Source organism: Delphinapterus leucas, chromosome 5 (genome assembly GCF_059928025.1).
Source record: "Delphinapterus leucas isolate spDelLeu-1000000601 "Yukka" chromosome 5, BTC_Dleu_Yukka2, whole genome shotgun sequence".
NCBI classification, from domain to species: Eukaryota; Metazoa; Chordata; class Mammalia; order Artiodactyla; family Monodontidae; genus Delphinapterus; species Delphinapterus leucas.
The window spans coordinates 127473761-127485930 of NC_143133.1; the positions used below are offsets into that span (position 1 = coordinate 127473761).

General features: G+C 34.4%; 1 protein-coding gene across 4 annotated transcripts in view; it reads right to left on the bottom strand.

Annotated features, from left to right (window-relative positions):
- Positions 1-12170, bottom strand: part of CCSER1 (coiled-coil serine rich protein 1) — a 1259018-nt gene that overhangs the window by 939446 nt on the left and 307402 nt on the right. For all 4 annotated transcript variants that reach the window (XM_022582337.2, XM_022582338.2, XM_022582336.2 and 1 more), the window contains one exon: positions 7726-7846. In XM_022582337.2, the coding sequence (XP_022438045.1) occupies positions 7726-7846 (121 nt within the window). The remainder of the gene's footprint in view (positions 1-7725; positions 7847-12170) is intronic.

The following is a 12170-nucleotide window of genomic DNA, read 5'->3' on the forward strand; positions in this document are numbered from 1 at the left end:
AGAGATACAGATAGGCAATTTCTGGAACAGGAAACACAAATGTCTGATAAGCACTTGCAAAGATGCTCAAGATCACTAGAGAGAAGTCAATGTAAGTCAAAACTGCAATGAGATGCTGGTTTACACCCATAAGGTTGGCAAAAGTGTAAAACTTTATGAGGCTAAGTGTGGACAAAGGTGTGGACGATGAGGACCCCTGGAGAATGGTTTAGTACTGCCTGCTGAAGTGAGAAAGGTACGTGCCTTACAACTCTGCCATTCTTTTCCAGCTGCAGGAGCCCATGAATGTTCATAGCAGAACTGTCTGTAAAGTAAACATTGCAAGCCATGTACACATCCATTCACAGGAAATTGGATAAACACATTTTGATACAGTTATATAATGGAATATTATACAGCAACAAAAATAACTAAACTAGAGCTATAAGTTAAACATTTACCAGCACACTGTTGGGTGGTAGTTGTGCCTCCTGGATCCCTATGGCTTCTGTGGGGTAAAAAGGAGCTAACTGTCCATGACTAGACCCAGAACAAGAACCAGGACCTCTGTGGGGATGACCTAGGGAGGTAGATATAAGCTGAAAATGAAGAGGAGTTTCCCAGCAGGCAAGGCTGGACAAGGACAGAGGAAGCTGCCCTCCAAGGGCAGGTCACTGGAGGTATGTGAGCAGGGGTTGGACAACTGTTTCATGGGCAGTGTACCAATCACTGAAAATCAGTAAGTAGTGTAAGGGCGGGGTGGGATTGAGCTGGCCTTTAAGACACCTCTTCCACACCCAGAGGCCCTGTGGTTCTGTGATTCAGTGAGTTTGCAAGACAAGGTCAAAGAGGACAGGACGGAACTACTAACCAAACTCTGACACATCCATGTGATGAAACACTGCTCACTAATAAACGGGTATGGACCATGGCACATGCAACAATATGGATAAATCTCAAAAACATGCTGAGTGAAAGATGTCTTGCACAAGAGGACACAAACTATGTGATTCCATTTATGTCATGCCTCAGTTTCTGACTTTTCTTTTTAAATGGGAGAGTTTTAAGACACCAAGTCATTGATGGTAAATAAAGGTTACAGATCAAATATAGGAGGAAATTTATTGTTAAGAAGCATAAGAATTTATGTAAGGTCCTACATGAAATTTACCTACATTTATATGCATTTTCAGTGAGACTCAATGGTAACAATTCAAGAAGGAATTTTGTGCAAAACGCATTTTCATATGTTTCCCACTTACATAATTCCATTGATAATACCCAATATAAATTAAAAGAGTATCAGAACTCCCCCTTGGCTGAACTATTACTAATTCAAAATAACATGCTAGGATTATCACAATAATATATTATCTTATCATAATTGCAGTGAGTAGTTTCTTCTTTATCCTTGGTAAGGGCTTGGTATTATGTTTTAGTTTAATAACTATAATTTGCCTAGGTTCTGAAAAATATATTGACTGAGTTCACTTTTCACATTTCATCATCTCCAATGGCAGCACCCTAGTCCAAGCTACTGTCAGCAATCACCTAAATGATCTCACTGTAGACACTCAACCTGTCCCCCATTTTTAGAGGTGTGCCGGTAAATAGTTAACAACTAGTACTCTGGGAGAGGGAAAAGCCCTGATTTATAGCATTTGCCAATTACTGTGGTGTAAATATGCTCATCATGGCTGAGTGAAAGCTTCCAACATGAGATCACTGAACCTGGAGTTGGAAAGAAATGGTAACAATTTGGTTCCCCCAAGCCAGCTCCATCATACCAATGCCCCCACCACACCCAATTTGCTCTTTATAAGGAACGAGGACAAAGTTTTCTAAAGAGAAATCTGATTGTGTTACCTGGGCCCTGCTTAAAAACATGTTTTTGGCTCCCTTTTACTCCCACCAGCTTTCATTTCTCCGTGCTCCCAGCCATCACAGGATATTTCAACAAGCTCTTCTCTCTGCTGCTAAGTTCCTCCTTTGCATTTTCACTTAATTAACTAATATCCTCCATATCTTAGCTCAAGTGTCACTTCCTCAGGGAAGTTTTCCCTGATTCTCTTGGCCATGTTAAAGCCCCTTACTATAAGCCCTTATAACATGATATACATATACCTCTATATTATAGCCATTGTCACTTCCACAATCTTGGATTGTTGCAATTAATCAATCAATGTGTGTCTTGACTTGACTACACTCTAAGTTTCATGAAAGACAGCACCTGTTTTTCAACTCAAACTGCCCAGCCCTGAGCACAGTGCCAAGAACAAAGCAAATACTCAAGAACTATCTATTGTTTATGGATTAAATTAATGAATACATGTCTATTTAAAAGGATAAATGAATATGTTCTCCTGAAATTTGTAAAGGAGAGTTGGAAACTAGCTGATAATAGAATCATTTGATGTGTCCAGTACAACTAGAGTTTGTGTAACAACTTTATAGCTGACATTAGAGAGTACTTAAACTTTTCCAATTTTAATATACATACATTATTCATTTATTATAAAACTAAATAAAAAGAGCTGATAGAACTTTAAACATATTCTTAAGCATTCTCTAAGAATAAAATAGGTTAGTTTTAGCCATTCTTAAAAAAAAGACATTCTAAACTAAACGATAGCATCCGTCACCTTTCAGAAGCAGCTCTATGAACCTTCCTCAGGTCAACCACATGAATCACTACATGGAGGCCTTGAAACTTGGACTGAATGACAAAATGTTTAGGTGATGCTTCATTTCCATAAAATGAAACAATAGATCACATTATCAGGAAGTTTAGATCTCTCTATATAAAATAAAAACACAGAAATGGACAAAGAAGTAACAGAATAGGGCTTCCCTTGTGGCGCAGTGGTTGACAGTCCGCCTGCCGATGCAGGGGACATGGGTTCGTGCCCCGGTCCGGGAAGATCCCACATGCCGCGGAGCGGCTGGGCCCGTGAGCCATGGCCGCTGGACCTGCGCATCCAGAGCCTGTGCCCCGCAATGGGAGAGGCCACGGCAGTGAGAGGTCTGCGTACCACAAAAAAAAAAAAAAAAAAAAAAAAGAAGTAACAATAATTTCTCTTTCCCTTTCACCTCTATATTTCCAAATTTATAATTGTCCATAAAATCCCTTCATTTCAGATATTGAGCCATGGTATGTACAAACAGAGTGTATGCATTTCAAAAACATATTTCTACAAAAAGCACAAAATAAAATCCATAACCAAGCGTGGAAGCAGTATTCTTTCATTCTCTTCAAATTTTGACTTGTATGTACATTTTATGAGGTGCTCATTTGCTCACATCTGTGATTTGAGAAATGTTTAGGTTTGAGTAACACGCTAAGTGTGACTGGATATATGGACATACATTTTTAAAATCAGGATTTTTTTTAATTTATAAAGCTTCATACTCAAAGCTTTGATCACAACATTCTATGCTTATGGTCAAATATTGGGAAATTGTATAATTTTATTGGATCACAGGGATTTTTTTCTATTTTTCCAGCAAATTTATCCTTTCCATGGTATTCTGAGCTACCTGTTAGACTAGACCGAAAAGTAAAGTAAAATCCACACCTTCGTTTTCTGAATTAAGGGGAACTTTAGATATGAAAATGAGAGACAAGCTCTGACTCTCTCCCACTGTAATGCTCAGAATGTAGCTTTCCTTCTAAAAGATTTAGGTATTTCCTCCGTATCACTTGCTATGCTGAAAAATTTATACTTCATCCCTAATAGGAATTCATAATTGCTATTTTTTTCTTATTACAATAAATATATCTAAAGTTGATAAATACATGAGAATATTTAAAAATAAATTGTCGAATATAGAATATTTATTAATCACCAGAATATGACTAAAAGTTGGTAAGATAGTATAAGTATTTCAGTCATAAAATGTTTCTTACACTCTAAAATGATATATCAATACAATGATATATTTAAGACCAATATTCTGGGTTTACTTTCATAAATTTATACTGATATATCAATAAACCTGACTTAACTTTAAACAATCATATGCTTGGCGAAAATCTACTCCTTACATTGGAGAAAAAGCATCTGTTGCTTTTATACTGTGATTTACCTTTTTAAGTGCATGTTTTACCTCTTCACCTAATTACAACAGCATCAAAATACATTATCTTACATATTCTTTTGTATGTACAATCTTATGTATTCTAAAGCCCATATACTAAGATTATTGCAGTTCCTCCTAGCAAGAGATTTGATGAGTTCTAAACTACATGGGCTCTGTGAGTCCTGTGATTCAAAGACTCAATTGTTTATGAATTCATCACGTGAAGTGTGTAAAATTTGAGATAAAAATTTACTTAAAGAAATAATTCTATCCTGAATTTAAAGGGAATATGAAGTATCCAAAGACAATGTTTCAACATATAGCATTCTTAGTATTATTATCTTAGTGTTATATTGGTGGGTTATTAATTTTCCTAATGAGAAATCCAAAATACACAAAACAAATACTACATAGGGCTTTAGTAACTCCAACTATAAAAATGTGACATGTTTATTTACCTAATATATATGTTGTAAAAAATTACAAAAATTTTATATTCTTGCCTTTATGTTTGTTTTAGGCATTGCACTGTAAGATAGATAAAGTAACTCCCACATTAAAAAGAAACAAACTATGGTTAAGAAAGCATCAAAAACTAGCCCAAGGCCTGAATTCCTAACCATCAAGTAATACCTCCTCTCAATAGCACAGCTAGATCAAATAATATGAAATAAAATTAAATAGGTGAGAAGTCATTTAAAACAAGAAATGAAGATACACAAGATTGTATTTTAATGTAGTATTTCAAAGTCCATAGTTTCAACATAATAAAGAATTCTGACCTTTAAAACTAATGGTGCTAATATTACTACCTATATTGAGTATCCATTGTTTTGACTTCCAAGCATCATATCTGCCTTCTTTTTCCAACATCACCCATATTTCGAGTGTGGACTCACCTTTTCCGTCTCATCTCCACCCTCTGCTCCAGAGTTTGTCAAGTAACCTGGTTCTACCCAATCAATCATCAAATATTCCTAGATACAGTGATTGCTTCAGCATAGTCATGTCAAACAAGCTAAGCTGGTCAAAGCCAATGACACTCAAATATGGGGCTCTTTTTGTTTTGATTAAAGGGAACGAGAAACCATTTCTTTCCACTGGATTTGCTGAAAAGATAAAAACCCATCTCAGTACCTGCTGAAGGCAGTAATGTCACTAGAGGAACCTCTCTGAAAATGGAAACTACAGACCAGAAAGCAGAGCAAAGAGATGCAGATGGAGAAAATGACCCTCCTTGACATTGTCTGAGTACCAGACTCAGCCATACTTGAGGAAATTTCTACCTCTATACTTTCAATTACATGAGCCAATAACAACCATCACCCTTGATTTTTCTGAAATCAATTTACATTAGGGCTTCTCTCATTGGCAAACAAGAGTTTTGAATTAATCACTACATCTGAATTGTGTTCTTGCCATATAGTCATATAGTCATAGTCATTTAATTCTCAAAACAGCAGTGTGTGGTATGGAGGGCATATGTAATCTCCATTTGATAGATGACCACTATTTGAATGGCTTTATTAAGATCTCATTGAATATACATGTTAGAAAAAGTTTTAAAATATAAGAAGTGTATGCCTTCCTGGTCAGCTCAAATGGTAAGAAAAATATAACAGAGACATTAATCAAGTAATCAATAACTAATTGAATGTGAGATGTGAGGAAAAAACATATCAAGATTTTAAGAAAAGAAAAATAATGGTTGCTTTACATAAATATGGAAATCAGAAGGAATGAAAAGCTTGAGGGGGCTAGAAGGGTCATTAATTTGGTTTAAACATACTTAGTAAACGATTCTGCTAGGACACCTAGTTAGACAATCCCGGTCAAGAACTTTATATATTAGACTTGCATTAAGAAGAGCCTTCAGGAGAAGAATATATATCTGTAAATCATCAGTAATGTTGGTAGTTGAAGCTATGGAAGGGGCAACATAACTAACACTTTTATGGAGTTTTAGATTTCCGGTCCTTTAACAATATCACTTCATATAACACTAACAATGACCCTGTAAAGATGGTGATATCACCCCATTTTTTCTGACAGATGTAGAAAAAAAAAGACAAAGAGTTTAAGTAAAATGTCTCCAATTTCCACCTAATATGTAGAAAAGTTAAGATTTTAACCAAGATCTCTCTGACTCAGAAAAACAATAACAAAACCTATAGAAATGAACGAATGATCCTATTGAGGGAGAGTGTTTAAATGAGAAAGATTCAGAGAATACAGAGGAGTATCAGAGTGAATGTACGGTAACAGGAAGAAGAAGAACAGCCAGTTAACAAATGCTGTCTACTTCAATCTATACCTCAGAATAAAGAAGAATGAATATTTATGAAGTATCTAAGACTTGAAAAAAGACATTTTATGTAAACAAATAATACTATTTGCCAGTTTTGAATACAGTCACTGAAAGATAATTAAGAGAATTTAAGATCCAATTTACAAATACAAACATACATACATTGCAAAAAATGCATTTCAGTTTTCTAATACAATTCAATTGGCACATATGAGAAGTAATTTTCTTCCTAGCAGACAAAAAAGGCTTTTGGAACCAAAAAATTAGACTATATTAAGAGTAGTTGAATTGTTTTCACTTTTAGCTTGTATTAAAACTGAATTACAATCATTACTTTCTGAATTCGTTACTATTTCCTTCCTCTATGATGAGAATATTAATACTATCTTCATGCCGTCAAATATACACATTGCTCTATTTGACTTTGACATTACCGAATGTAACATTAAGGGATTTTCTAATTGATTTTCACAAAGAGTATCAGACACTATCATGCTCCAGGAAACTCAGTCTTAGCAGCTTATCCAGTAGAAAGACATCAAGAAACAAGTATGATACAGTTAATCTAATGGGGGAAAATAGTAGGTACTACAAGGTAACTCCTACTGAAGCCAGCAATCCTTGGCAACACCATACATCTCCTAGTCTCCTACCCAAGACCTTAAAGCAAGCATGACACTATTTTGACTGGAAAATCATCAGTAGGTTTTCCCTTTTAATTTACTTAATACATAACTAGAAATAATCCTAGCTTATTTGATATTTTAAGTCCATGTACCTTACATTGGCTATTATGAATTTAATTATTTGGCCATTATAAAAAAAAAATCTATTATTTATTCAATATAAGATCAAATTTAAATTTAAATGAAGCTTGATCTGTTTAAATAGAAAAAAATATGGAAACATTAAATAGTATAAAGTTAAAAATATCTCTCATTCCTTATAAAGTACAAACCAACTTAAGGCTAAGAAATTTATATTTAAAAGTGATCATATTTTAGACCATTAAAGACTACAACTATAAAATAAGGAATCCAAGAACAGTACATCCATAATCACAGTGTTAAGGAAATGAAGTGCTTCAGTCTTCTTACTCACATCACTGAGATGAGGTAACAAAATGAAACGTGAAAGGCATATAGTTCAAACACACTACATCAGAAGACAGAAGTTATTCATTGAGGCATTATTAGGATACGTTGATTTTTTAAAATGTGCAAAATTTATTTCTGTTCTCTCAATATACTAATATTAATACATTCATTATAAAGCACAATTTTTGAGTGATCAAATTCTGATCAGTTATCTAACTAGTAAGTTTTACAAAACTCTGAAAAATCAAATGAACAACTTACTGTTTCGAAGGCTCAGGAAATTTTAGTTCTTCTCTTTTCTTCATCTCTATTGTTGGGTCCATAGGAGTGAGAACTACAGCAGCACATGAGACCACAGAGTGGTATGAATCCTCCCGGCAAACTGTTTTATTAGAAATAATAATTGTAAATGTCACAATTATTTCTTGACTGTTCTCTCTTTTTCTCTTCTTTATTTTCAGTCAAATGAAAGATAATTCAACTAAAACATTAATTGCCATTAAATTGTCTTTAATTATCATTTTCTATTCTGTCTTTCCACTCACTAGCTGTATGACCTTAGGCACCTTTTGCTTTCATTTTTTTAAGCCACACAGCAGAAAAGGTGTTGCCCACACTTTATAATCCTTCATTTAAAAAAAGCTTTTTATTGAAGAATAAGAAGTGCACTAATTACACACAATCTCCACAAATCACTACACAAATAAGAGATGTTCATCATGACCAGTGACACACACATTGCTTCTTTCAAAGTCTGTCAAGGATTTGTCACTATGTATCTGTACTCAGTTTTAGCAAAGACATCAAAGTGTATAGCTACATTGCTTCCTTCTCTCCCAGTGTTAAACCCACGTGACATTTTTTAAAAATGGATAATCTAATGAAGGAATTTGCCAGAAGAAATGAAAGTGCAGCAAAGAAATAAAAACTGATAGTACTGGAAGTGGTATTTGAATTGATTATAAATGAACGACAAATAATCACTGATCTAAGTACTCATTTCAAGAACCATGACTGGGACAACTATCTAGAAAGAGGCAAATACTCAAGATGACAGCACACATTAGTAAAAGACAGTACAAAAAATACAACAGGACCATGCAAGTCACCGAGAAGTGTGGGCCCATGATCTCAAAGAGAAAGAGGTGTAAGAAATGATCCCAACGTTCTTCCATTTTCCCCTAAAAGTATCTGCTGAATTATTAATCTGCTTAGCATGAGAGTCTCAGACAAAAAGGATGACCACTAAAAGCAGAGCTGAATTTAAAACAATCTTGCGTCACTCAAGAGGCAAAGATTACTGCGCAGTATGTGTCAAAGAGGTGGAGCAGTGGGTTCCTCATCATCTCTCCAATGCCATCAAACAGATTTTTTTAAAATTTAATTTTCTCTACTTATTCTTGGCATGAGCTTTGAGTCTAAAACAAACAAATCCTTCATAGCTGGGAGAAGAAAACTCTATTATATTTTAAATTTCCACTGTTGCGTTAAACACTGCTAATGATGAAACAGACTAAGAATAAGAATTACTGATTCATTTCTCAGGGACAGCGTTCACTTATTCAATAAATATTGAGTGAACTAACTGGTACGTTCCAAGAAATATGCTTAATGGTAGGATTCTCCTGTGGACAAGAAAGAAATGTCCTCCCTTGCCCCAAGTTTTAATGAAGTTTTAATTTCTTCTAGAGATATTTCTCAAATATTAGGGCAAAAAACTTCTGACCAGATGAAAACATTTACCTAGATCTCTATGAGGGAAAATAGAGCTAAGCCATTTTTTTTTTAAAGGAAAAGAGAGAATGAACAGGGAAAATGCTCTAAGTAAACAATATTTTTTTTCAAAAATAGGGATCATTTGTTTACTTAAGGTAATATGAGTATTAATACTTAATTTTTATGATGCAGAGGTTGAAACAACTGACATTGAATCCAAAGGTACTGCAGTTAAAAAAAATCAATGACTAAGTCAATTAGAAAGTAAGCCCCTTTAATTTTTACATGATGAAAGTGACAATTAATGGACCTGTCTAAAGGTGGATGGTTGGGAGCTCCATGTAAATTACTGAATTTTTATATTAAGCTGAAATTAAATCACACTCAAATTTTAATATCTTTAAATTGTATTTATCACAAAATATAAGAATTAGTGTAATAAATGTAAGTTAGGCAAATAAGTAATAGAGAATTTATAACTTCAAAAGAAGTGAATGGTATAATAAAAGGGAAGTACAGATTTTTCAAAACAAAGAATATGCCTAGGCTGTCCTTCCTGAGGCAGAAAGAAAAAAAGAAATAAAAGAAACCTAAGCAATATGTCACTGAGAAGAGAAAGCATTTCTGAGGGTCAAAAGAGTAATGGGTATTCATGTGATCACTATATTCTGATATATCAGAAGTTGTTCTTCCAAACCATGGTCCACATTTAAAAAGTAAATCATAACCTTATATCACAGTGGCCATGACGTGAACTACTCTGTAGAGTAATCTGGTTATCATAGGAGTTGTTGAATATTATCATATTTTACCATGCCATGAATGCATAGATTACTTTTGAAGAATCATAGGAATATTACTAACTGAAGGGGAAAACACTGCATTTGCCATTAAAAGAAACCTTTATGATACAGATTAAAAGGAAATTTCAAGTTTGAAAAAGACCTCCAAAGTTAGTGGATTTTAAACATTTGCTTTTTAGGAAAAGATCATAAACTTTTGTTGCCCTAGAGCATTTTACAAAAGGATATGGATGTCAGTGAGAAAGAAGACAGTCTATATATCAAAATGATATTTATTTAATCTCCCTGATAAAACGCCTTACAAATTTCTATTTAAGCAGGGAGAGATTTAAATATTTCTGATACAAATACTGAATTATTGCTAGACTCTGAAAGGAAATTACACTATAAGATCAATGAAAGTAAAATGTGAATCATAATTGTTAGCCAATGTAAGTCTCTACCTTACAATTTCGCTAATAAGGCAATGAGTACATTTTTTAAAAAAATAAATTTATTTATTTATTTATTTAATTTTGGCCGTGTTGGGTCTTCGTTTCTGTGCGAGGGCTTTCTCTAGTTGTGGCCAGCGGGGGCCACTCTACATCGCGGTGTGCGGGCCTCTCACTGTTGTGGCCTCTCGTTGCGGAGCACAGGCTCCAAACGCGCAGGCTCAGAAGTTGTGGCTCACGGGCCTAGTTGCTCCGTGGCATGCGGGATCTTCCCAGACCAGGGCTCGAACCCGTGTCCCCTGCATTGGCAGGCTGATTCTCAACCACTGCGCCACCAGGGAAGCCCCAATGAGTACATTTTTAACCATGTTAGAGATACAAGAAGAAAACAATACACAATTTTTATGGAATAGTATTGCTCATGTTTTTTCACATTTGTAGGATTAAGTAGACAAATTTTTACAAAAAGTATTGGAGTAAGATAAGTTAATATGCTTTGCTAATTATGTTGAACTTTATGAAATAAGGCCAATTTTTCTCATAATTGAGAAAAATTGCTTATATACTATACCATTTTAAAGGTAAACATATAAAAATTACTACAGGAGTTAAAGTTTGGGTTATTCAACAGCAGGTGATTTCATTTTCTTCTTTATAGTCTTTAGTGTTTTCCAAATTTCCTATAGTGACCTTTTCTTACTTTTATAAACAGGAATAATAAAACATGCGTTAAAATAGTCATGAGAACAGAGTAGATGAACAGATGTGTAGAATACTTATTTTGGCCTCAAAACAGTATAAATTCTTGAAACTCCTTCAGGAAAACTAGTTTTCTAATTGAGCCAGATTAAATTTAATCTCATTTTCTGAATATTTTCTCCTTCTTCTTCCTTCTCCCCCCACAAAAGATCACTTTTTCAGAAGACATTGTAAATGACTAGACTAGTTGATCATTCTAAAAGTATTAAAAGGACAATATTATTTCATAGATTCCCCTCAAATCCATCTACTACCATACAACCAGGGGCTTTTGATTTGGGATTGAATCATGGTGGCATGCTTAGGGACTGTGAAAATTATAGGAACCCTGGCTTGAGGCAAGGATGACTTCTGTACTTTCCAAATTACGTCAAGTATAAACGGTTCACCATTCATAAGATTTAACTCTTATGATGGGAAAAATTGGCTTTAGGCGAAAGCAGAAAATGAAACAAACAGGAACTCCCAACTTTTAATTACTCACATTATTTAATTGTACTTATAAAGTTAGCTTTAAAAATGTATGAAAAGTTTATTAACTTCTAAATTTTAAAAAGAAACAGCAGATAATTATTTCATAATGTAACTTAAAAAGCATGAGCCAGTGTCAAGGCACTGCATATTCAAGTAGGTTTCCAGCATCCATGAGTTGAAAAAAATCAATACATTTCCCACTATTGCTTCCAACCAAAGATGCAAATAATAATTTGAGGCACTAACCTACAAATTTATATGCTAAATTTGCTCTTCTGTGAAAAGAATTGTTGTTGTAAACGTACTTCATGAAGTGCAGACAATTCCATCACAGGCTTCTAATACTAGGAATGTCAGAGGACAGCTGACTGAAAAATTAAAGTCCCCGTTTCTTTCTAGACAGATAGAGCCTTTTTGCCAAGATTGGGGTCACTAATCGGGGCATTCTGAGAAGGTTGCACGTAGAATTGCACGTAGGACTACATCCAGAGGAAGTCAGTTGTCAGCAACCATAAGTTACTAT